This window comes from Stegodyphus dumicola, chromosome 4 (assembly GCF_044657685.1).
Source record: "Stegodyphus dumicola isolate Sdum_Otavi_A_Nest chromosome 4, ASM4465768v1".
Taxonomy (NCBI): Eukaryota; Metazoa; Arthropoda; class Arachnida; order Araneae; family Eresidae; genus Stegodyphus; species Stegodyphus dumicola.
This window is the reverse complement of record NC_140771.1, coordinates 88,248,293-88,275,167: the sequence shown is the minus strand read 5'-3', so window position 1 is coordinate 88,275,167 and position 26,875 is coordinate 88,248,293. Positions and strand designations below refer to the sequence as shown.

The 26,875-nt window shown below is 33.8% G+C and overlaps 1 protein-coding gene and 1 long non-coding RNA gene across 2 annotated transcripts in view; one reads left to right on the top strand and one right to left on the bottom strand.

Annotated features, from left to right (window-relative positions):
• LOC146997603 (uncharacterized) overlaps positions 1-26,875 on the top strand; it is a 56,810-nt gene that overhangs the window by 2,600 nt on the left and 27,335 nt on the right. Inside the window, exon 2 of the long non-coding RNA XR_015040713.1 lies at positions 24,358-24,672. This is a non-coding gene — a long non-coding RNA (uncharacterized LOC146997603). The remainder of the gene's footprint in view (positions 1-24,357; positions 24,673-26,875) is intronic.
• Positions 1-26,875, bottom strand: part of LOC118205521 (noggin-like) — a 47,263-nt gene that overhangs the window by 9,040 nt on the left and 11,348 nt on the right. Inside the window, exons 2-3 of the mRNA XM_085815177.1 lie at positions 26,195-26,604; positions 24,383-24,660 (exon numbers count right to left, since the gene is read on the bottom strand). Coding sequence (XP_085671303.1) covers positions 24,387-24,660; positions 26,195-26,604 — 684 coding nt within the window. The 3' untranslated portion in view covers positions 24,383-24,386. The remainder of the gene's footprint in view (positions 1-24,382; positions 24,661-26,194; positions 26,605-26,875) is intronic.

The window sequence follows — 26,875 nt, the reverse complement described above, 5'->3', positions numbered from 1 at the left end:
GCGAAATTAGAAACGGAACTTTTCAGCATATATCAACAAAGAATCGAAAACCTCTCGAGCTTTATTTTAAGAAAAATTCACGTTTTCAAGCTCTTGTATGGAAACCGTCCGGATCCTGAAATAATTCAAGTGATTTTGCCGAGGTTACTGCCCCAAGTGCAAGACTTTATTGAATTAAGAAATCCGACTACACTGGAAAAGTTATTTGAGCTAGCAATCCAGTTTGAAAGTAGAAGAACGGCGGACGTCGAAAGAAGACGCCAATATCAACAGCGAAACCAATTTGGTACGCCAAGACTACAGCAAACTCAAGCACATGGCTACGGAGAAAAAGCGAATCACTGGGCAAGGAAACCCGAGCATTCAAAAACAGCCGGCGAACGTCGACAGTTCAATAGCAACACAGGAAAAAAGTCTCAAGGACAGTGGAAAAAGAAGGAAAGCACGGAAAGGAAAAATAATTTAAACTAAAACGGATTTCTGCGGACGAGAGGGTGCGGAAATCCGAAGGCCACGAAAACCCCTCTTCCTACAAGTTAAATACAGTAATGGTGAAAAATTTGACTCTTCCGAAGATTGAAGTCTTGGTGAATAAGATTCCGGCCACCGCACTCCTGGATACCGGCGCGCAGTGTTCCTGTGTGGCAGAAGAGTTTTTTAGAAAGTATTTTCGCAAATACCGCATATATAATGCGGATAATACGACAGTATTAGCGGCGCAAGGAGAAAAATGTAAGTGCGTAGGTAAAGTACCTTTGTATATCCGTATCAAGGACGAACAAGTAAAGGTAATGTTTTTTATAGTAAAGAATCTGCAAGCACATTTGATCTTAAGAATAGATTTTCTTTCAGACGCACAAGCTACACTGGATTTTAATGAAGCGTCCCTTAAGCTGACAATGAAACCAGTGCGTGTAGAAAAGGCTAAACCGCCAAGGTTAAATCTTGACCACCTGCCTAATGACGAGCAAGATAGAATCCGACAAGTGGTAAGTGAATTTGCTTCGTTATTTAGTGATATTCCAGGATTTACTCAGGTTACTAACCATAGTATTGACACCGGAGATGCATTGCCAGTTCGTCAAAAACCATACCGGTATGATAAGAATAAGGAAAAAATTATAGAATGGCATATTACCGATATGCTACGTAAAAAGATCATAACGCCCATCTCAAGTAGTTATGCTAGCCCGGTGGTTTTATGTAAGAAAAATAATGACTATCCTTTGGAGCATCCAAAAAGGTGGAGATTCGCTATTGATTACCGTAAATTAAATTCCATAACGAAATATCCGGTATATCCGTTACCGATCATAGAAGAAATTTTAAGGAACATAAAATCAACCAAATTTATGACGACTTTAGACTTAACGACTGGTTATTTTCAAATAGGGGTGAGGCCTGAGGACGTGCCTAAGACTGCTTTTATAACCAAGTCTGGCACTTATGCATTTTTGCGTATGCCGTTTGGCCTTTCAGGCGCCCCGGCAACATTTCAGCGATGCATGGACATTGTGTTAAGACCTGTTCTTGGAAAGTCCACATTTATCTATTTAGACGATATCATTATTACTAGTGATAAGCTCGACCAACATGTACAGGATTTAAGACAGGTGTTTTCTTTATTAAATGAGGCCGGTCTAAAAGTTAATGTCGAAAAGTGCAAATTTGCAGCCCCTGAATTAAAATATTTAGGTTACAAAATATCTCAAAAACGGATCGAGACAGATGAATCAAAAATAATCGCTGTACAAAAGTATCTGACTCCAAACACGGCAAAGAAGCTCTCTTCTTTTCTAGGACTTTGTTCATATTATAGGTCCTTTATAAAAGATTTTGCGGCTATCGCTGAGCCATTGTTAAAATTAAAAAGGAAAAAGGCAAGATTCTCGTGGACGGCCGAAGCCAATAGTGCTTTCAAAAAATTAAAACAAGCATTAACGCAAGCCCCTGTGTTGAAATTTCCTGAAAAGGATGAAAATTTAGAAATTTCAGCGGATGCTTCGGATTATGCGGTAGGAGCGGTACTTTCGCAAAATCAGCAGCCCGTGGCATTTTTTAGCCGAACTTTAAATCAAACACAAAGAAACTATTCCGCGACCGAGAGAGAGGCACTTGCAGTTCTGTTAGCAGTGCAAAAGTTCCGAGTCTATTTTGGAAAGGCGCCGATAACAGTATACTCTGATCATGCGGCGGTAACTAGATTGTACTCAGGGAAAAATTTATCCCCAAGGTTAATACGATGGGCACTCAAGCTGCAAGAATATAATCTGGTAATCAAACATACCCCTGGAAAGGAAAATATCGTAGCAGATGCCCTATCAAGGATTAAAATAGACGAACAAGGCAATACCGTAAAGATGGCAATGCTTACAGCGTGTACAATAAATTCCCGAGAAACTGTAATAACCGAACTGGGTAAGGATCCTGAGTTTGGAAGTATTTATGAGTATTTGAAGGATCCTGAAAATTTTAGCCACCAAGATATTGTGGCGATAAGAAATAGGGCGGCCCATTACGAACTAATGGATGGTCTATTATTTTATGCAAAAACTACGAATTCCAACAACGAATTTCGACCTGTTATCCCAGCTAGTCTTAGATTAAATATCCTGCAGGAGCTCCATGACAGCCCTTTAGCTTCTCATGCTGGTATTCGAAAAACTATCCAACGCGTACGCGAGGCAGTCTACTTTCCTGAACTGCAAAAGTTAACAAGGGCGTATGTCCAGTCCTGCCCAACTTGTCAAGCAGTTAATTATATTAATTTCCGCCCGGCCGGGTTTCTAAATAGTATTAAATCCGAATTTCCAAATGAAATAATTGGCATCGATTTATTGGGCCCTTTCCCAAAAAGTCAGTTAAATAAAAGTCGCTATCTCCTTGTTATGGTTGATCATTTTAGTAAATGGACCGAAATTGTTCCCTTAAAACGAGCCTCCGCGAAATTAGTTACTGATTCTATATTAAATAAATATATTTTAAAATACGGGGCGCCCCTAAAAGTTATATCGGATAATGGTCCTCAATTTGTAAGTAATATATTTGAAGACATGGCAAGACATAACTGGGCATACGTCATTTGAAAATGGTCCCGTATCGGCCGCAATCAAATATAGCGGAACGGGTCAATAGAAATATAGTGAAAATTATCCGTAGTTATGTTAAAAATTTTCATAAAAGCTGGGATAACTATGTCAATGAATTTGCTTTCGCCCTTAGGACCGCAAAACATGATACAACGGGCAAAACTCCTGCTGAGTTATTTCTAGGCAGAAAGATTATAACACCGTTAGATAAATTATTTTATGTGCAACAAAGAGCCCCAGAATTTAAAATGGGTGATATAGAAAAACTAATAAAAGAAGCAAAAAAGAATACGGAAGTAGCACAAAGAAAACAGAAGCTATATTATGATTTGAAACGACGGGGAGTAACTTATAAAGTAGGGGATGAAGTTTTAAAAATTAAGCATTCACTTTCTTCAGCACCAGAAGATAAAACTGCCAAATTTTTTCCACGATTTGAAGGACCATATGTTATAGAAAAAATAACTCACGCTGTTGTAGTGTTAAAAGCCAGAAATGGTGAAACCTGTTCCGCAAACATTGATCAAATCAAGCCCTACTTCGATCGTAATAAAATGCAAATCTTTTCAGATCTTTTGCAGGATCCGGCACGGCAGACACCGCAGGTACAAGTTCCAGAGGTGGAAAAACGACAAGTACAAGGGCAAGCCAATGAGAGACAGAAGCAAGTGAAAAGAAAATTGCCCCGCGAAAAAATTGAAGGTAACAAGAAAAAGAAGCCGTTCCACCGTCCAGAAAACAGAGTTCACGAACACCCCCAGAATGAAGAAGGGAGAAGGACGACGTATGTGAAGAGGGCCAGGAGAAATGACGGCAACTATAACCCGGCTTTAAAACGGAAGATCTATTCATCCGACAGAACTCTCCGCAGCAAAAGTCGCCGAACTGCGGAAGGGCCATCAGCGGCGGAGGAAAAAGTACAAGGAAAGTTTGAACGGCCAGCAACGAGGTCCAAGCAAGAACACGGAAGAAATTTCCCGGTTCCGCCAAGACCAGCTGCCATCAAACGGCAAAGACCAGAAGCAGAGGAGAAAAGGAAAGTATTCAAGGGTGGCCGTACTGGTGAAAAAAGGAAGCTTCCAGAGGAAAGCACTGAAGGGCGAGCCCGTACAAGAAGGAGGATAAACCAAACTACTATCTGCAGTACCTTTAAAGACTGGGCCCAGAAAAGGATGTCCGAATATTACAAAGATAAGTAAAATTTTATGTTACTTTGCAAACTTAAGTTAATCTTTCATTCTTACTGCAAGTGGCAGATTTCAAGAAGTTTTACCTCATGCGAGGTCTACCTTTATCGCCAAAAGGGCGAGAAATGAGTTGTGACCGATTTTCGTATTATGTTTTTCAATTACTCGTGCGTAAAACTAAAGTTGATGTATAATAGCGTTGTGTAAAAACTTAAATATTGTAAAAAGTTATTGTATAAATTTTATTTAAAACATTCTAGCAAGAGAGAAATTTTAGTCTGAAAGACTTTTTGAAATGTATTATTTCAATGTAGAAAGAACTGGCACTTGCTTTGAAAAGAATAGAAGTTAACAATGTACTACTAATGTATGTTTTCAAATCTGTAAAATTAACGGCATGTTGATATGTTCTGTTATTTTAAATGTTAAGAAATACCGTGATATGGTAAAAGTGAAAGTAATGTTAAAAATTTGTTATTCGTGTGACTGTAAAGACTAAATCATGGCGAATATGTGTTAAAGGTTGAATGATGTAGTTAGGCTCTCTGACGCTACACTTTAGAGTTAGCCACTTTCAGAATAGTACCTCAGGGTCTAGAGTTGAAATTAGGGTGTGTTAAGAGGTCTCGTATGTTTAATTTTAACACGTTAGTGTTTTGATTGTAGGAGGAAGTGTTGAACACATAGACAGAAACACATTCGTGTTTGGTGTTTTTACAACACATGTCAGAGAGCACGGGGAGAGATAATTAAAATAGTCATGAATGAAATAAGAATGTTAAGAAAAGTATATTCTATATGTTATTTCCAATGTCATTCTGTAACATTTCATTAAACTAGTTTTCCTTCCAGATCTCTGGAAGGAACCAGAATTGAATAAAGCTCCTGTTTTGATGCAGTACAGATGAAAAAGAAAAAAGATTGTTGTATATTCCGGGAGCTGCTATTGTAACAAATTTCTTTCTTTTAAAATTTTCTAGTTTCTAGCTAAGTTATGATTGTTAAAGGTTGGCCTCGCGTTAGTTTCTAGAGCTAAAAGTTTTCAACAAGGTCGTTTTAGACCTCAGTTTCAAACTAATTAACTCTGGCGGGAAGTATGTAAGGATCTTAAGTTTTACTAACGTTTATTTTATTTTAAATCTTTACTATCACTTCTTATTTTCTACTTCCGGCCAGAATTATAAGCGTTAAGGATTTTATGCAAAGTTTGTCTGGCGAACGCCAAGTACTTAAGTTGTGGCTTTTTGCCAAGCAAGAGAGAGAGGAAGCAGTAAGTCAACGCAGGCCGCTTACCTTAGAAGTTACGCAGTTGCTATTTGCCTTCCAGGCCAGAGGTTTTAATCCTCTTGATAAATTAAACGTATTGTAGTGTTCACAGTCTCTGTGCTACATACGCTTCCTGTTATTATAAAGCCAATCTTCCACGTGTATTATTCTAGAGTTAAATTAGAGTTTAGTTTTATTTTTATACTTTTACGTTAGACCCCGAGTGGCGGGTCATTGTATTCCGAAGTACGGAAGATATTGTATATAGAGAAAAATAAAGGGTTTTTGTTTACCCTTCGTCTGTATCCTGTCTACTTACTACAAATTAGTGAACATAGCTTTAGCAAGCTCTCTGTTCCTAGTCAGGTCCTTGTATGTTCCCGAAGAAGGTTAGAAGGAACATTGAACCTGATAAATTAATTCACAGAACCTCTACGTAATACTTTTAATTCATAATACATCACTAACACTATTGTACGATGGCGTATTTTTTTACTGAAAATGCTTTTTTAGGAATTATTCTTGTCTTTCATGTTCAGTATAACATTAGGACAAAATACGCTAAAATAATTTAATCATTATGTTTTTACTTTCATATTAGAAAAAACATATTTGATTTACATATATATAGTTGTAAACTATATAAAACAGTTTTAGTTCAAGATAGTTAGACTGTTGAAATACTGTAATAAAAACATTTAAACGTTTTCTGTGCCACATGATTGAAGATAAATCATTTTAACTGACTGATCCTTCTGAACATAAAAGTGAACTTTAAAAATTGGTACCCTGATTGTAGTACAGACAAGACTGAATGAAAAAAATATTGTAATTTTATTTGCATTCATACCAATAACGTAGCAAATATACTTTTCTAATTATGAAATCTGGTCAGGTACTACATTTATTTAATTTAGAAGATAACGTTGAATACAGAAAAATGATGTTGAGAAGATAATAAGAAATAGAAATAAGATTGAGAAGCGCATCTTTTAACCCCATCATCATATTAAAAAATTTCTAATTGATCTGGTATTTAAGCTTCATATTATATATTAAATTATAATTGGAAACTTTGATCTATATTAAATAGGGTGTTTGCACATTTTTAAAAGGATTTCGAGGTCATTTAATTAATGTTTGAAATGTAAAGAATATGTTTTTAAATGTTCTGTCTGACAGCCTTTTCTCTGGTCTGCATTGTGATTTCTATGATAGAACGGCTTTTCGTGAAATTTCCAGGGGTATTAATTTCCATTCCTGTTCACTGTACTTTACAAAGTCCAATAATCGTGGTGGGTTTGCGCTTAGAGAGAGCTCTTTTTAAGAGACTAGAGGGGCAATAGACCATAAATAAACATCAGGGTATACTGGAAGGTATTTGCATAGATGAAACATCAGGGTACATCAGGGAAGGTATTTGTAGGAACACGTTGAAAAGGTGTACATGCAATAATTGTATCCAATTTTTTCAAGGAATACAGTCGTATTTTCCGAGTTATGACCTGTTGCTTTCTCTTGATGAAATTAAACTCTTTGAAAGTCACTGGGATCAAGACATAGAATTTCATCTGCAAATATCAGAAGTAAAACTATGATTTTAACATTTTCTTTTACTCTTCTTATTTTCAGTTTACCATTGTAAGAGAATCCCCTTATTGAAACTTTTTTTCCATTCATGGAATTTTGTTTATACATTTGCTACTTCCTCATACGAAGTAAAGGAAGTATTGTAATCACGAAAAATTCCGGCTATCAAAATTCAACGTAAATTATCTTTTTGATCCATATCGAATGCAATTCAACGATGTTTTTGCTTGACATCTGTACGTAAGGACATAATAAAGGACTCTTTTTGCCCAAACGGATTATAAAATTGATTTAAAATGGATTCAGAAGAGATTTTTTTTTCGTGAAAGCTGTACGTACGTACGTACGTACGTATGTATGTGTCTCGCATAACGTAAAAATGAGTAGCATCAGATCATTGAAATTTTGTATATAGGACTGCTATAACATGTAGTTGTGCACCTCCCTTTTGGTTTGCAGTCGGCCGCACCAAAATTTAAATAAAAATTCATATATACACCTCTGTTACTCGGCTTGTTGAGCACTCTTATATGTGTTGGTAAATTGTGCATGTTTTGCTTAAAAATGATGTTGCTCTTATCTTCGGTTAAGATTTTTGTGGATTAGGTAATCTGTATGCAATAATTGCAGAATTATAAGCAATTTAAAAGTTGTTTAAATGCGGCTATGCTTAATTTTTCTTTTGCCATGGCAGCCATATTTTTTATATTTGAAACTTCGCAAAATAGTGAATTAAGTTAGCTTCTGCGCCTTCAGTATCTTTTTGTAGAGTGGGACCAAAAGTAAATTTTCCGTTTTTGCTTGTTTTGCACAAAAAGTCTAATTTTAATTGAAAATTAATTTTTTAAATTGCTTTAACTGCGTTTTGTATTTTATGTTTTTCTATATTTTTCAAATTTTACTGAAGATATTTTGAGGTTTTATGTAATTTTTCCTTGCTGTGAAGTGAGATCTAAATTAATTAATTGAATGAGAAATCTATCTCTAATGAAATTCGTGGAAATTTTAAGGTATTTCTCCTGCCTTCTTACCATGCCTTCGTGGTGTAGTAGTCAGCACGCTCGACGCGTATTCGGGAAGTCTGTGGCTCGAGTCCCGGCGAGGGCATTGCTCATTTTTCATCTCTTCTGCTTTAAAAAAAACTAATACAAAATAAGTTTAAATAAAATGCAGTGTACCATTCACTTTGATTACCACTGTAAGAACAAAGCAACGGTAGAGTACATACACACTGATTACCTTGTAATTATTGATTTCACTACCTGTCTAAAAGTCGGAAATTTGGAGTGTGTTTACGAATTAATGAAAATTGTCACAGACAGACAGACACATATGGTAGACAGATTTTCCGTTTTGTACCTGCTAAGTTCGCACGTGCTGGCGATTGCATCAGAGAGGTTACGGTTAAATTCGTCAGCGACGGCACGCTGCACTGCGCTGCGCTGTCTTACTAAATATTAAATAATTAATGACTTTTACCTCCTTTGTTAATGTTTCGCCGCAAAATCTCTGTTTTTAGGAACTGCTGTAATTCTGTTTGGCCTGGAATCGACCAGTTTTTGATATTTTTCAACAGAAATAAAATTTTATGTATCTTGTACAGTTCTTCGAAGTTACTTCACTTTGATAGGTAATGTTTTATGAGATTTGTTCATGCTATATGTTCTGAATTAGATTTAGATCCTGTTATTGAGAGGATCATAAAACCAGCGTCGAACCAGCTTTTCATCAGCTTCTCTGAATGCTTCCGACTACTTTCTTATTGATAGCTCCTTTTAGTGGCGTACTATTTTCTGCCTATGATTACATTGCCTTTTCTAAAATGCCCTCATGTATTTCTTTAATAGTGTTATGGTCTACATCAAAATATGGGCGCATGCTATTCCACGAAAAAACTTACCGTTCCCGCCCTCCGGGATCGATGTAGGAGCTCTGTGAAGCTACAGGCTAGGATTTGTACCTAAGCAGTTTCGGCCACGGGGGTATATAGTAGCGAACTTAGTGGTTCTAAAGGCCCCGGAAAGATCGTTTATCTGTCGGACGGGTTGGTCTTAGAACTTAAGGTTCTAGTATCAGGGGTGGCGTCATGGGTACCCGCCTGGAGGTAGCGCTCTGGGTACGCTGGGTATTGTCCTTGGGCTACGGGCAGACGTGTGACTCGCTAGTGGCTTTTTGACGACCAGTGTCGCCTTATGGCGATGACATCAATCCTTTTTAACGTGCTCTTTAACGTCTTGAACTCCTGGGTCTGGTTCTGCGGTTGGATTGGAAGCGTAGTGTTGACTTAAATGCTGACAGAACGTGTATGCCCAGAACTTACTTACCTTCCTACACCGTTAGACATCCACCTTCACTTGAACGGTTTTCCTTATGTATTTTAGATTTTGTGTCTAGACTTGAAACCGAGAAAGAGACGGTTTTTCTCATTTCAAAACAAATTAATTCTTGTTTTCTCGCGTTTCAGAGTATATTTCTTCACTTCGATTTTGAGGTCGTTTTCGATATAGTACAACTTGGCAAAATGCAAATGTTTTATGGCATGTATTTCTTTAAACATGAAATTAGACACATTTGCATATCAGTGTGCATCGATTTATTCTGTCATTTACATTAAGACTAGTTTTACCGAAAAGCTCTTCGGTGGACTAAAAGTGATTTCTCTCTTGGTTTCTGGAGCCACATTGTTTTCTCTCTTGAAGTTGTTTTAGAAGGTCTATCCTTATGTTCGCGTCCATGTCTCGCAAATATTTCTGCATAACATTTCTTAGGAAAGACATCCAACCAACCTGGCAGTTTTTCCAATTGATAATCTATTGCTGTGCAACCTCTCTGAGCCCTTAAATTAATTTATGTATAATTTACGTAAGAAAAGCAGTCATTTGGTAAACAAATTTCAGCCTTGAACAGAAAGAATAACACATTTAAATAAACATTTATCCCATTAAAAAAAATAAACAGCAGGTAAATGTTTTTTAAGAGTTCAAATTTTAAAAATACAAAAAAATACAAATTTGCAAGTCTTATTCATTGCAATGAACTTCATTTAATATTGGATAATGGAGATAGACGTTCATACAATACTTTCATTTGGCATTTTCGGTTTAGCGTTCCCTTTATATAAATAACTTTATATTATTAAATAATTAATAAATAAATTTAACAAACCATTCCATAGCGGTGGAGGTTAAAATTTCTAAAAATGGACTTTAATTATTAACGTTTATTTTATTGTTTATTTATTTCATTGTTTATTTTACCGTATACCTCACAGTTGAATGATTTACGTGAAATGTTCGTTTTATAACAAAAATTAATGATTCATTATTTAACGATAATTCTTGTTGTAGTTCTGCCATATTTATTTTTATTAGCCAGACCCCAGTGAAAAGGGATGTAATTATTTACTGCAAAGTGAAGGAAGATAGAATATTTTATTTTCGGTATTCATCTGTAGGACTCACAAATTGATTTTAGGCACATATTTTCATCTATGCTTCACACACCTTGTTATTTAACGTTATCTCTTTTTCAATATACACTTTTATCTATTAAATATATCTTAAACCGTCATTTTCACCCAAGGCTTAATTTCTAAAATTAGAAATGCCAAACTTCTATAGAAGGCTGTCAGGAAAAATATTAAAAAAAAAAAAAAAAAAAAAAAAAAAAAAAAAAAAAAAATCTTAAAGCTTTCAGTTTTTATATTATACTCAAAGCGATGTTTTTTTAACGTTTTGTGCGTTACCTTTACTTATTAAATATCATGTTCTGGGCAATTAAACCATAAAATTCAGTTCAACAGCAATATCACAAAATCTTTAAAAGAGTATTTTATACTTTCTGATACACAGTCTCGCGCGCTGGAGATAAAAATTTTTCTTTTCGTTACAGTGTTGCCATTGCTCGTTTTAAAGTCATTGAATTTCTTAATCAAAACTCATAATTGCTTTAAAAAATATGAAACAGATAATAAAACAAATTCCAAATTCCAAACTTGGGCTTCCAGATGCCCATAATCGCGTGGAAACGTACGTTATTCAAAATTGGATGGCTCTACGCATCGTTGTTTTATCACAATGTGAAAAACATAGATACATTTATGCAGATTCTTCATTATTTAATTTTTTTAAATGCAATACAGGGCCTTAATATTTGGTGGCAACAATTTAAAAAGTCATTCGCCATTTATAGCGAATCGACGTAAAATGCCAAAACGAAATTAATAGCACTGCTGTGCTAACGCCGTTTGGGCTAATAAATAAAATAACTAAGAATTAAAATAACTAAGATTAAATAAGTAAATTAAAACTGAAGTTTAATAAAACATAAAGATATAAATAAAAATTTCGTTAATTATTAAATTCACGATAAAATAGTTAAATGAAAGAAATAAAATACCAGTCCTTGTATTATTTAGAATTCTAGGTAGACTTATAATTTCATTCTAAAATTAAGAAATAGCTCAACCGCTCTCCGGCTAAATTTAAGTCTTGATTATATGGTACAACGTACGGTTTCAAGGACTGAGAGAAACAAAAATCATTCTTTCTCCAGCACACCAATGGCAAAATTTAAAATGATTAAAGTATCACTAATGATAATAGAGAGAATGCTAGAAAGAGTATGAGAATATGGCAAGGGATTTTAATTGAGAAATGTAGCTTCGGAAACAACGACAAGAGAGCCCAGCGTTTTCTGTAAAATAGAATGCCAGTCAGTGCAAAACGTTTCTCCCGAATTCGATGCAGTAACAATATAAGATCAAACGTAAGGTGTGCACAAGTGACAATTTTTGGCTCCCGTTTTTTTTTTTTTTTTTTTTTTTTTTTTTTTTTTTTTTTTTTGCATACTTCAAATTGTTATGTCGCGAATTTCAATTATTAATATGTGTTTCAAGTTATTATTATTCTAATATTTTTATTTGTATTCATGTGTATTTTAATCTGGAAAAAAAGAGTATTCTTAAGCTCTTAAGGTTTTATTTAACTCATTATTCTTGAGTAGGAATTGTAACAAAGGCAGGAGACGGTTGCGAGGACACACGTCTGGTTTATTGGTTATAGCCTTTTTCTAACAATGGAGGCAGTTGGGAGTCGTGTGTCTTTTAACTCTTGGCGTGTGAAACGGAAATCGCTTTCCTGTCGCTTTGTTAAAGTTTGCAGTTTTCTTACTTCAAGACAGTAGGAGGTGTACTAAGTTAGATAATTGGATGCTCGTAAAAGCTAGTTTCGCTTGTTAGTTAGGGGGTCTATTTCTTTTTCTCACGTTATGAGTGCAGATGTTTTTCGGATTTCATTGTCAGATTTTCTGGTGTTTGATTCGTCATGGGTGTGTCATTTTCTCAATTTGGATAACATAAAATTCCGGGATTGGTAAGATTTAATTTTATGATTTTTTTGAAAGCCTATGAACTCACAGAGGCGGAGAAACCGAGATTTCCTGGGTGCTTGCACCAGGCTAGAAATCATTCTGTTTCCTGATTCTTTCAAGCTAAGAGTAAGAAGAGGAGTGGGGGCTTGACCCCTTGCGGGTCTTGCTCTCGCGGGCGCCGGCTGTTGCGTCGGATTTGGAGACATTTGAGTTGCGAAGATGTAAGGCAGTAAAGAAAAAGTTCGGTGCGGCTTTACCTCCTGCGGGGGGCTTGCGACTCGGTCTGAGGCGAGGTTTCTCGCCGCTTTCCCTCTGATGAGAATTTGTTCGCATGGAGAAAGTGCTCTACACACAATTTGATTTTACCGTTTCATCGTGTATTTTGAGATCTTTGAATTGTCATGTTAGAGGCTTTCCAGTTAGAATTGTTCGTCATAGACAGGAGAGATTGGTTACAACTAAGAAGTTTGTGCCAAAAGTGCTCTACCCAAAATTTAGTTTCGCCGCTTCATCGTGTATTTTGGAGAACTTGAATAGTCATGTTTGAGACATTCCAGTTGAAGAAATTTGTCATGAGATACAGGTTTGTTCCAGAAGGAGGTATCATGCTTCCCTTGTTCCTGAGATCAATGGACGCTTCTGAAAGTGTTTTGACAGAAAAAAGATTGGACACTAAAGATCTTTTCTTTCGGAAATTGTCTCTCACTTAATGGACATATTTAAGGCTGTTCCTGAATCAATGGACGCTTCTGAAAGTGTTTTGAAAAAAAAAATTGTTTTAGCTCATTTCCAAGTGGATTGGACACTAAAGATTCTTCAATCCAGAAAAACTGTCTTCCATCTGTGAGTGATTTTTAAATTTGTCTACCTCTCTATCTTTTCAAATTACGTAAACGGAAATTATTTATTTTATATATGTAAACTACTAAAGGATTAGAATATTTTGAATAATGACTAATTAATTTAAAGTCTGTAAAGGAAGGTTTAAAGATTTGTTTTATCGGCTTAATTAGTGAGCTATTGAACGTCAAAAATAGTAAACTTACAAATTAATATGAGTATGTTAATTTTGGAATGAGATATGTGTTATTTTCCATCTTAAGGTATATTAAATTTTGTAAGCTGTAAATGTGTGTGACATTATGTGTTACTTTTCAGAGTAAAAATATGTTGTAGGATACTGATCAGTTATCCATTATTTAATTATATAATATATTCAAGAATTTAATAAATGTGTGTTTAAAATTTAATTGCATTTGTGTATTTATGTAGCGTATAATTTACTGTGGTCTGTCATGTCCCTCCATTTGTTTGAGCCGGGAGGCTTTTAAGAAACATGGAGTTTAATTGAATTTGGAGTTATTGATTTTTCCTTGGCATAGGTTACTCAAAACGCAAACCTAAAAAGTTAAATTGTACTACCACTATATGATTGATTGATAGATTTACTATACTAATGTTTATAAGAATGTCGAAATGATATATGAATATTATGAATTAGATTTTGAATGTGAATTATTTGATATTGGATTTTTTTTTTGTTAATTTTTGTCCGGCACCATCAGTCAAAGTTTAAAGTTTATTAAAAACATAAATTTTTTCAGACATAACAAAATCTGCAAGAGCTCTGCTGTGAGAGGATGTATGTTTTGTAAAATTTTTGCTACATTAACAGTTTAAGCATTGGTTGCAGCATGTTTTCACCTTACTCTCTATTTTCACTGCCCTTGGAGAAGAAAACGTTAAAATAATCAGCAGTGCAGGTATCGCAGCGATTTAAGCTGGCAGTCATTGGGAATAAAGTTAATCAAATGATCGACTGTAGTCTGATATGCCGCTTTTTAAATCTACCAATCTACCGACTTAATTTCCCATACGAAAGAAAGAGGTTTCTGTCATTTTTATCTCAAACACAGTTCCATTGCCGCTCAGACGGTATAGTGGTTAGGGAAGCCTACTACACCTACTACCGGTTTCGAATCCCGGAGAAGACATGAATGTTTGTAAATACATAGTGTCGGTGCAGCATGGCGGCACTCTAAATATGCAGTGAGCCGAAATTCCTCTCGTGTGGATTGGTGGGACAGGAGAGGAGTGGGAGACCCCTGGATCCTCCCCGGGGTGCATTCCCTCAAAATTTGGGGTGGAAAATAGAAGTCCAATTTCTCTTCGGAGTAGGCTCTGGCTACCATTGTTCCAAGTAATATGAACCCGACAACAACAACATAACTCCATTAGTTGGCTGATTTGACTGTAATAGGCTAGTTAGACTGTAATAAGTTATACACAAGGTAATAAAATATACAAGTTATCAAATTGTATATATTTTTTTTTTTGAATTAGACTGTTAAATTAAAATTGTATATTAGAATCTTAAAAAGCTGTTTCATTTTTGTTTGAATGGATTGGATTGGATTGGATTATTTAATTATGGCAAAGCACACGAGGGCTATCTGCCTAAAGGGAGGGATGCCTTCGTGGAGGACTTTCTAAGGGAAACTGGCTCGTATACACATTACACATGAGGAAAACCACGAAAACGCCCATGCAGCCAAACCGTTCGCGAGAATCGAACCTCGGACCGAACAGCCAGTGTTCAGCGTCTTTACCGCTCGGCCGCTGGTGGGCCTTTTTGTTTGAATGACTCGGTCATGTGAAAGAAAAACGCAAAGTTTACTTAAGGTCTATTTTAAATGTGCATCAGCATTTCTTCCATCTGTTAAAAGGGAATTTTAGATTTAAGATTTGTTTCGTATGTTGCAATAAATTTTCAGCTAAAACTCAAAGACCTCAAAAGCACGTATATTCAGTAAATCCGTACATATCTTTTACTGTTAAACATGATTGAAATGCTTACAGATTTCGTCATTGCAACAAATTTCTTATTACAGTAAATTCTTTTGAAATATAACTTTTAAATAATGTCTCAAGTCTAAATTTCAGTCTTTCAACATGAGAGTCGGCAAAATGTTAATATATTGGCATTAAAACTTTTTATGCAAATCGTGATCAAAATTACGTAGATTAAAGAAATAGAATTTATATATTATATAAATATATATTGTACTATATCAGAGATTAGATTTCCATTCCTGTTCTGTAGATTGCTTTGGTTTTCAGAGCTATAATGGCACACAGCACCTTTTATATATAAATATATATTCCCATAGCAAAGCTTGTTTTTTCATTCTATCTCTGTTTTTTAATTACAAGTATTGAAAGTAAATGACACAAATATTGTTTTCAGTAAACACAAGGGCATGTGGAAATGTTTTCCTAAGTATTCGGCTTTTATTGAAATTGTGGTACTTCGTATTTTTAGATGTTGGTCAGACTATTATTCTTTTACCTTTTGCTATATGAATGATAAAGTTAAACATTCTTGAGCTTGAAATCTTGTATTTAAATTATATTTTTTATTATTTGTTAGCTTGAAATTTTGTTATGCTTAAAATATATTTTTTAATTTTTAACATAAATACTGTCATTACTTTTGAGCTTTAGCGACTAAGAAAAACATAATTTTTACGGGATTAAATATAGGGTATCCGGTAAATTAATTACATGATGTTAAATATAGGGTATCCGGGGAAAATCTGATGAAAACGAACGACATTTGCAGTGGGAATTAATGTTTTTTAGTGCACCTCTGGTGTGAGCGCCATCTATAGCTCGGAATATGTATAAATGATAATCAATCTCATTCTATACCTTCGAAAACATGATGGTGTGACCTAGACCTATCGTCTACATAAATCGGGCATGCAAGTACAAAGAAGTGAAATCCATTTCATTTCAGTCCTTTCCTCGAATAAAACTTTTTCGTGTTCTTTTTCCCAGCAATGTAAACCACAATATGATAAACATATTGGCTTAATATATATGCGCCATTCTTTCTCATCAGTTCTTTAAGAGACTGTGCAGGAAAATCTCATTCATTAGTTATGAAGTAAAAGGAAATTAAAGCCTAGGTATGATTCAAAAGAAATCAAAGAAAAAGCATTTTATAAATATGTTGCTCTCAAGAACAAGGCTTTAGAGAAATAATCTGCTGAATAATTTTTAAAAAATTATGAAGTTTAATGATAAACTTAGATTTAATTCCTTATTAACAAATATTAAATAGCTGGGAAGACTAGAAATTGCTTAAGAGATTCAAAGATTGCATTGTTTGGGAAAAGACATTTGTGTTTATTAGTAGTATTATTTTCAAACCTATGTCGTGCCCTCAGCCGACTTCGGCTTGGCCACTACTAAGGCCAGAAATGGTGGTCACTTTACTATGGAAGCACCTAATAGATGGGCCACCTTTGCCTCCTAGAATTATTAGGAATACTAATATTAATATCATTATTGGCATTATAATGGTACTGTATAGCACTGCATGTGCAGAAAATATGAATATCAGCACTATTATGGCACTGCAGACCACTATTGGCGCTTTTATATCTAACTATGTATTCCATTATTGGTTATATCAAGTTTTAACACGTTTATTCTTCATGTGTACATAAACGTAAACATTATCAATCTATTATTCGTGCTACTAAGCATTTTGCAGAAAACTAAGCGTATTCAGAATATATAAAGCATATTCTGTATATAAGTGTACTCAGAATAACTAAAATGTACTGAACGTACTTAAACATCATTGTATTTTCAATATTCTCAGTATTTTCAGTCAGTATTTTCAATTTCAAACTATTTCAATACTATTAATCAGTCTGCTGTATTTTCAGTATTTATCAATAATCAGTGTAGAATGTACACTAGCATCTATGTATCACAGTATTTATGCATTTTTCTGCATGTACTCATATCCCAGAGTAATTTGATTATTAATTTGCATTATTTGAATGTAAAAGTAGCATGTTACAAAAGCCCCTGTATGACCATGTACTTATATTTTTCATTGATAACAATAAGTGCTGTGACCCGCGCAGCGAACCCCATCAGCGGCTCTGGATAATGGTGGACGTGATGTTGTACTGATTAACCATTAAGGTAAAGGGACAGTGCCCACGTCCTCCATCACTATCACTCTCACTATGAAAACGACGGACAGTTAAACCATGCCTTCTCCGGAATTCGAACCCAGGCTGTTTGGTATCGCAGTCAACTCCCCTAACCACTATACCTTCTGAGCGATCTTGTATTTATTACTAGATGAAGAAACTGTTTTACTATTCTCACCATACAAAGATCATAAAGAAATAACGTTCAGCCTTACTTATAGCAATAAACAAACGAAAATGACCACATAGAAACCCGCTTGAAGAAATTAATTAAGCAATCAGCATTTATCAGAAGGTTTTATTAGTTTGATTGTTTAATTACGGGAAAGTACACTATTTATTTAAGAGGAGCTATGTCTTCGTAAAATCTTTCTGAGAGAAAATGCCTCATACTTGTGTTACACATGAAGAAAATTATGAAAACTTCCATGCAACCAGGGGTTTACTGAAATTCGAACCCGAGACGAACTTGACTCTTATCTACTCGACCATCGGTCGATGAAATATGATAGTGTAACCGTTCTTTTACAAACACAAACGCTGGCTAGTCCTAAAAGTATTTATTAACACAGAACAGAAACAGGTGTAAAAATATATACTAGAGGAGAACATATACCAAAACGAAAGACCTAACATTTAGAATGAACGTTCGAGTCACGGAGACATGGTGTTGGAGTACCCATCCTCATCGCAGCTGGAGGTTGTTCAAGTTGTTCTCGTCGCTAGTAGATGGCGTTCGATAAAATAGTTCGGTTACTTTCAAAGAGTTCTGTTACAACAGCATATTGCAAATTATAAATGTTGCTTGTTAGCAATTAAGTTCATGACAGTTAAGGCAACTTAGGTAACGCAGATCTTTTAGCTGTTTGAATTTCATTACTATAATTTAGCAGAGAAAGTGGCTAATTTGTTCTGCAGAGTTATTTGAAAATAGGCTGTAGAGCTGTCTAATAATCTTCCGTTAATACGCTAAAGATTGAAATAAACATTGGTAGCCAACTTCTTAAAAAATATAGAGTTATTTTGCAGGGTTTGGGACTTCTGAGCAAACCGTATTACATACATGAATCTGCGTTTCAAAACCCTGTGTAGAGGCTCTTGTATATGATATGTGCAAGTGTAGCGTTGTATGGGTTTACCACGCTAAAAACTGCAACTAAAGAAATATGCGGAATGTCACATGACTTAAATAATGCATTGATCAAAAACGTAAATGCGAATAACGCAGGTTTATGTTTTTGATTACTTTGTAGAGACATTACTTTTTTTTTTTTTTTTTTTTTAAAGTAGGATTCGTGAACAATGAGCAATACCCTCGCCGGGATTGAACCACAGACCTATCGAATACACGTCGAGCGTGCTGACCACTATGCTACGAAAGCATGATAAGAAAGCGAGAGAAATACCTTTAATATTAAGATACTGTTTTTCGATAACAGTTAATTTCCCGAGGGTAACGAAAACGTCAATGTGGCTTTCAACAAATATTCTTTATATACGATTTTGGTTTATCAAGAGGTAAATTTTACTTAGAGATATCTGTTGAAAAACCTCATTTAGTGTCGATAAGCATATATTCAAGAAGTAAGTATAATAAATGTATGAGTTTAATAAATATATGAGTTGAGTAAGAATTTTGCTTGTAGTAAACGTTTTTTTCTCAAATAAAGAGCCTACGAGAAGCAATGACGAATTTCACGAGGTTTCTGTGAAGTATGTGTCATGTAAAATGAATTGAAATTGTTTTTATATAATGAGACGCTCACAAAGAATATGTGCATGCGTGTATATTCTAAACACGAGCATACTACCGCGCGTAGTCTTAAAAATACGCGCGTGACACATGTACATATTCGAGACTCTCCAAAGATCAGTATCTGTTGCAATCGATAAGAAGTGTCCAATAATGAGAGTTTTGTGCTTTTTTTTTTCTTGTCTTTTGAGACCAGTATCAACTTCAGTATTAGTTGGACATACTGTGGATCGTTTTATTGCAAGAGATGACGTTCATACCAGATTTTGGACTGAACGTGAATAGCGTTATGACGTCTGTTGTACTGTTCATGATGTACATCCTGAAATTGAAATTTATTATTTTATTCGTGATCATTTTGAATGATTGAATTAAATGTTTTCCATTTGTTTCTCATTAATACATACTTCCCAGAGACCTATCAATCACGCTATGTATTTTTGAAAGCCCTGTATTATGGTTCGCATTCTCACCTGTTTTCTGAAAAATAGATCATAAGATCCGAAATTAATCTCTATTTTATTTTTGTTTCTCCCTTTTTAATCTTGCCCATACTCCCCTTAAGACAGTAGTATGCTGCGAATAACTGTTTAAAGATCCTGGTTTGGAGAGAAATGAAACTAAAAATAGAATTAAATTAAAAAAAAAGAGTCTAATATAGTAGATTCTTTGTGCTTTTGAAATTACAGAATATGTTCCATATGCAATTTTTAGCTTGAACTATAAAATCATTTTTGGTTTTGTTATATTATAAAATGCATGTTCTTAATATCTCTACACATTTTCTTAATAAAATGCAACTTAATTTTGTCAAAGATACCTTAATTCAGGAAAATAGAGAAAGGTATCATAGTTACAAACTATGTAATTGAAATACGAGAGTATTAATTTTAATGTTAGGTACTATCCGTAAAAGTGAAGTTTCTAAGTATGTATATATCATTGAATACAAGTTCAAATAGTGGCGCTCTTTAAGTTGAGACTTGTGGCATTGTGCCTGAATCAGGATAGGTAGTACTATCTAGGCTAAATATCATCAGTGTACATATGTGTCAGTTTGCCTTACAGTTCAACTAAAGACGTTCAGCTAACCCACGAGATGACTGCTCTGCCCAGACTGTCAAACCAAGTATGACGAGAGTGTGCCCCTTAAGTACTCAAATGCCGGTTCAAAACGCTGGCCTCTCCCTTCTACATATAGTTATGTAATAGTTACCTGAACTGAAACAAAAAAAAAAAAAAAAAAAAAAAAGAGATTCTTCACTACAAACAACATGCCTCCGAAAGACCACTGTTCAAAAGGACCATGACTGGCACAGATCTAGATGGTTTTGCCTATGTTGGGAAATTAGTGATAGTCTCTTTAGTGGATGACGAGACCTAGTTACGGCTTCTGTTAGTTGTCTCCGAATGCTATTTCTTAAAGCTGCAGAATATGTAAACAAGTATATTCTTTGAAAGGATAATAGCAACGTCCCTCTTGCATGGCTGTTCTCTTGATTGTGAACTTCTGTTAAGGATTTTGTGTCTGAGGCACTGTAAGACTCTGCATTAGTTATAGGAGCCATTATGATCGATTCACTAAAGACAAAATAGAAGAATATTACTCTGATAAAGCTTGATCATTCTGGCATTAAGAGGACTATGATACGGTTAGTAGTAAAACCAGGTAACTAACTGTTCGTAGCACATAAGATAAATGTTCGTAGTATTCGCCTGTTGTAGAAACTGTATTGCACCAAATGGCGCTGTGTGCGCTTGAATTCTTCGGACTAGTGCAGAACCTTGATGATTGCGAAAGATGTAACATCAACGTGAAACTTTAACTAAAGCTTATATATGCTTCTCTTTATTGTAAATGTATTTAATTGTGTTGTCAATAAAATATGGAGAAAATAATAAAAGGCGAGAATGCGTCTGACAGGTAAGTGAGATTTCTTTATCCCCATTGAATCTAACTGCCAAAACTGCGTTAGTTTTTCATTTAATGCGGCGCAACATTCAATTTTCATAATAGAAATATCCCAATTCGCATTTAAATCTGATGGAGGCATTCGACTTCCAAACAACAACAACCCTTCCAAACAGCGATTAAATAAATCTTTGTATTTGATTGATACTCTATCCTGGTTCGATCCCCAGTTTCGGCACCAAAAAGATTTGTAAATACGCATATACATTCTTTGTCGCTAAAACTCAATTCAAATCAAAATATAAAGAAATCTCACTTACCTGTCAGACGCATTCTCGCCTTTTATTATTTTCTTCATATTTTATTGACGACACAATTAAATACATTTACAACAAAGAGAGGCACATATAAACTTTAGTTAATGTTTCGCGTTGGTGTTACATCTTTCGCAATCATCAAGGTTCTGCACTAGTCTGAAGAATTCAAGCGCACACAGCGCCATCTGGTGCAATACAGTTTCTACACCTGTCTTTGAGATGTCATATATATTTCAAAGACATTTTTGTGATCAGTTTGAAGTACTAAAACAGAAAATAAACTGCGTGTGAGTGACAGCAATGTTCCATTAAAATGCTGCGTGATGTTCCCTTCTCATCCGCACTAAATGAACATTATCACATTATTGAAATTGATTAAAATTATTTGTATACGTTTTCAAACGACATTTGCATGCTACATTGCACTTTGTGTGAATTTTGAGGCTACAATTCCTGTTCCTGTGGATGCGTATATTTTTATAGATGATCCTGGTTTTCTTTCTTGTTGACTCCATTGGCCTTGCATCTCCTATAACTTAACTTCCGATGATACAGCTTATCCCAACTTTGTCTTTGCCATTCCCTTTCAATATTTCAGTATCGTGGATTTCCTTCCAATTTAAGAAACAATATACTGCAAACATGTTATATAGTTTTTGTGCTTATTGCAGGAAGTTTTAGAATATTATTATTTTGGGTTTTATTTATTTATTTATTTTGGGTAATAGATTAAGTTATTTGGTGTAATTTAATATGATTTTTAGATTGAATTAGAAGCTTTCCCCCATAAATTAACAGAAACTGCTTCTTTTCTCTACGCCACTTTGGCGGATGAAAGGTTACACAAAAATGTTTTCCATTTGCAAAAACCACGGAAACCTGTGTTTACTAACATGATTCCAAAATTAATTATGTAATCAAATATTGTACATCAACTTATAAGACACAAATTTATTACTTATTTTTAAGTAAAATATGAACGATTAAATATTTTTTTAGTCCACGATAGAATTAATCTTCGAAATACTTAATCATAAATTTTGTTTATTGCAAATATTATGCAGTAAGTCATATGAATTTGCTTTGAAGGAAATACTTCAAAGCATCAAATTTTCTGGGTTTTGAAAGGATTAAGGTTTTAAGTATTATCTTTTGTATAAGGTTATGAAATTTTTTTATTTAAATTAATGCATAAAGTTTGACTTTGCTGAAAATATTCATATAATTTTCTACACTGATCAGCCAATTAACGGTTAGAAATAAACTACGAAAAAGAGTTTATCCTATTTGAATATTATACGATATTTGAATAATACATGTGCGAATTTCTTTTTTTAGAAGCTGTAGAACTAAAATCTTACATCATTTTATTTAGTTTAAATTAAAAATGCGTTAGTGTTAAATTAGTTAAAATTAAACACTAATATCTTTTCATATTTTTTGCTAAGATGTAAATTGCCAAAAGATTTTAAACTGTCTCAAAAATTTTATAAGACCTAATTTTTTGCAATATTTTAATATCTAGCAGTTTAAAATATGACTTGATGTTACCTATATAAAATAACGCAGTTAAAATTTATACTTAATGTTATTTATGTAAAATAATGTAACGTTACTTATGTAATGCATAACCATTTATTTAACACTTATGTAATATTATTTATTATGTAATTCATAAGGCATACAGAAAATGGTGTAAAATACGTACTTTTACATTACGCCGTATACCTTTACATAACTCGAATTTGTAAATTGCTTACGTGCAACTTCGTAGGAGACTGCAGTTATTATACATATATGATTTAAATAAAAGAAAAAATTAAATTCAAACACCAAAATTTAATTTATGCGCTGTAAGTGGCATTGCATTTATGTCAATATTAATGAAAAGCAAACATAATCAAAGCCACTTCTAATATCACATTCAATTTGGACTAATGAATTGGCCCAAAACTAGCAGTATAGTACAGGAGAACCACATAGAAGAACGAAACACGTTTTCGAAGCATATTAATCGACTTTTGTGAAGATTCAATTCATTTTCCCCTGATGACTTCTGAATTGGAGTTTCAGTAAAAGAAGATTAATTTTTATATTTCTATTTTTTTGTCTTGCATATTTTTTTCCCTTTTGCATTTTTAGTTTTCGAATTTGTACTACTTTGATTCTTTCTTAATTGAATTATTTAGATATTGTGTTAAAACTCTTATACAAGGATTAAATTATTAATAATATTGAGGAATCATTGCTTTGACTGGCTTTGACTCCAATTAACTTTTCTTTAGATGCATTAAGTTTATTTTACTTCAATCCTGCAGCTATAGCGTAGGACTAATACTACAAATTTGTTTTTAGTTTTTACCTCTCTTTTCTATTGAATGTATAATGGATATGTGTTTTCACCTAAATATTTTGATTTAGATTATTTGACGTTGTTTTACATGTAGTATCAGGAATCAGGAAGTTCAAATGTCCTTGTGTTCTAAAAAAAAACATGTCGCTAGTATTTAACCTCTCCTTTTCTTATAAATCTATATCTATATATCTATATCTATATCTATCTATCGATCTATCTATATATATATATATATATATAATCTATATCTATGTAACTATATATATATATATAATTACATTATGTTACATTGTGTAAATTAGCATTATTAAAAGTTTTGCATTTTTCTGATGCTTTAAATTAGTGGTAGTTTTCATGTAAAACATTAAAGTCTTTAATTGAAATCTTACAGGAATTATTTGCATTGACAGTAACGGGTGATGGTTTTCAGGATGTATAAATTAGTTATGTAATCAAATTAATTATGTAATCAAATATTAAAATTAATTAATGTATAAATTAGTGGCAGCAGATTAAAAGTTACCTACCTGCTCACTGACAACCACATCGACACTCAGTTACAAGTGGATATTGCACTTTGAGCCATTCGCAGTTTTTCTTCTCGTCCCAGTTTTGGCAATGCCACCTCAAAAGCACCTTGTCTTCATACTTGTGAGGCTTACACATCATACCTCTGGGGAAAGAACAAGTTGGACGAGGAGCGCATGAATTCTCCAAGAACCATCTTGGCCAAAAGCGAGGTCCTAAGTCTTTCCATTTCTGGAGGAGAGGGCAGTGGCTGTGCAACCACAGCAAGTCACGGAATCTGAAAGAAAGGGTAATTTATTTTTATGTTTTTAAGTAAATTTTCAGTATTTTAATTTTTAAGTTTATTATTTATATATCTTGATATTTGGAGCGAATGCCTAAATAAAATAAGAAAATACGATTTACACGATTTTGAAAGATGTTAAAGCAGAAGATATAAAAGGAAATTGGAGTATTGAAAGTATATTGCAAATTTCTTGAAATAGTACTATTTTTCAAAGACAGCAGCTATTGAATTAGCATATAAATAAGGATTGTATTTATATATTTATATCTAGGGAGTGTTTCTTGCGAATATCTTATGTATGAAGATCAGTTAGTCAAGTTATATTTCAATTTCAATACCCCCAAAGATGTCGCAATTATTTTATCTTATAATAATTAAGATTTTTTAAAATGAAAATTGTTATCTACTGATCGCAGGAGATCTTTTAATCTATGTATTTAGAATCAATGGAAAAATAAGTTTAAATACTTCTGCTTAACTTATGCAATAGCTGAATGAAGTTAAAATATGCAGTCTAATGTACTTCATAATTAAGTAAACGTGTAGGAGCTTAAACTGGACAAGCATTAGATGTTAACAAAAACGTATTATCTAACTTTTGAAGCATAAGCCCAGCTAAGAGGGAAAATTATAATGGATTATATGTGATATTAAAATAACTGGTAGCATTTGTATTTTGAACATGTTTAATATTAACGTAGTAATGCAAATTGAATTTTATTCATTGAAATTTTATTCCAAGGGAATTTGAATATTATTTCTGTTTTGTATAATATCATTAATATTTGATTCATCCTAATATAAATACTGATCCTGATAAGAAACAAGGAAAATGGATTAACTTTAGTTTGTATATGATGAAATTAGGCTAAATTTTAAGTTTCGCAATAGCTTATAATATACGAGCATTAAATATACATAGATAATAATAATTTTAGTTCTTTAACTTCAACTTGTATCTATGCTACGAATGAAAATAACTTTTATTGTCCATGTTATAATACACAAAGTAAGTTTAAACGTTATTTACAGAATTTGAAGAGCGGATATAAGTGTCACAATACAGTTTTCTAACAAAACTCGAAGTTTTCTCAAATAATACCTTTAGAGACATCTTGTTTCTATAGAAAATGCAAGGAAGTGCAGCATAAAGATAATCACAGTATATGAGATGCATTCAGTTGTTATATTATGAAGTGCATGGGACTTCTGTGCTCATGAAAACCAAGCATACTTAAAGCTGATACAAAGGTATCACCTCACTGCTTTTTTTAGAAGTAATTATTCGTACGCTGCCATAGTTTAAGGATTCTACTAAGTTAAGCTTACTGTATAATTTTAAGTTTGCAATATTTTGACTTAAACCTTTTTAAATTTGCCATTTTTAGATTCACTGTGTTTATAACACTGTCCAAATGGATTTCATTGAATGAGTGTTGGCAGATAACGAGTGAATTGTTAGACATGTAAAAAGAATTACAAGGATTTTACAAGTTGACACAATTAAAGAAATTTAAAATCATACCTTCTTCTCATTTTATTGCCAAGCTTCAAGTTTATTCTGTTACCATCGCCTAATTTCACACTTTGTAAATGCAGCCTCTTAATGTGTTTTGGAGGGGTTCCTTGAGGCACCATATGGCCAGATCTTGTTCTTCGCAAACCAAGTTTTATTGTCCCATTGGGAAATAAAGTATATGCTTCGGGCTCCATTTCACTCATTACTTTGGAATCGAAGAATTTGCCCAAAGCATTCCTAAGATTAATCGAATCGGTATCTTCTGGGCCCGGATCATAGCGAGTTCCTTTAGGCTCCACTAGTTCCAGGACTGGCAAAACATGGGAAGCAGTGGGCCTCCTTCCTTTTTTATCAGCATTACAAGTGGAATATAAGAGGATCAAAAATAAACAGCCAATTTTTAAATGATGCTCCATCTGCAAAAATAAATATAAGAAATATAGTTTTTGCATTGCATCTTTTTTACTTTTTCTTTCATGTTATGAGAAAAAAAGGCATAGAAAGAAGGAAATTAAACAATAAAAAAGGCGTAGAAAGAGTGAAAGTTTTTACACATGAATCGTGGCCACATTACAACATTAGTTCTAAGAAGAATTTGCCAGTTATCTGCTTAAAAATCTAAAATGAAATTAAAATGTTTGCTAAAATGCTACCTAGATAGGAGAAAGTTGTGGATTGTATTATAAG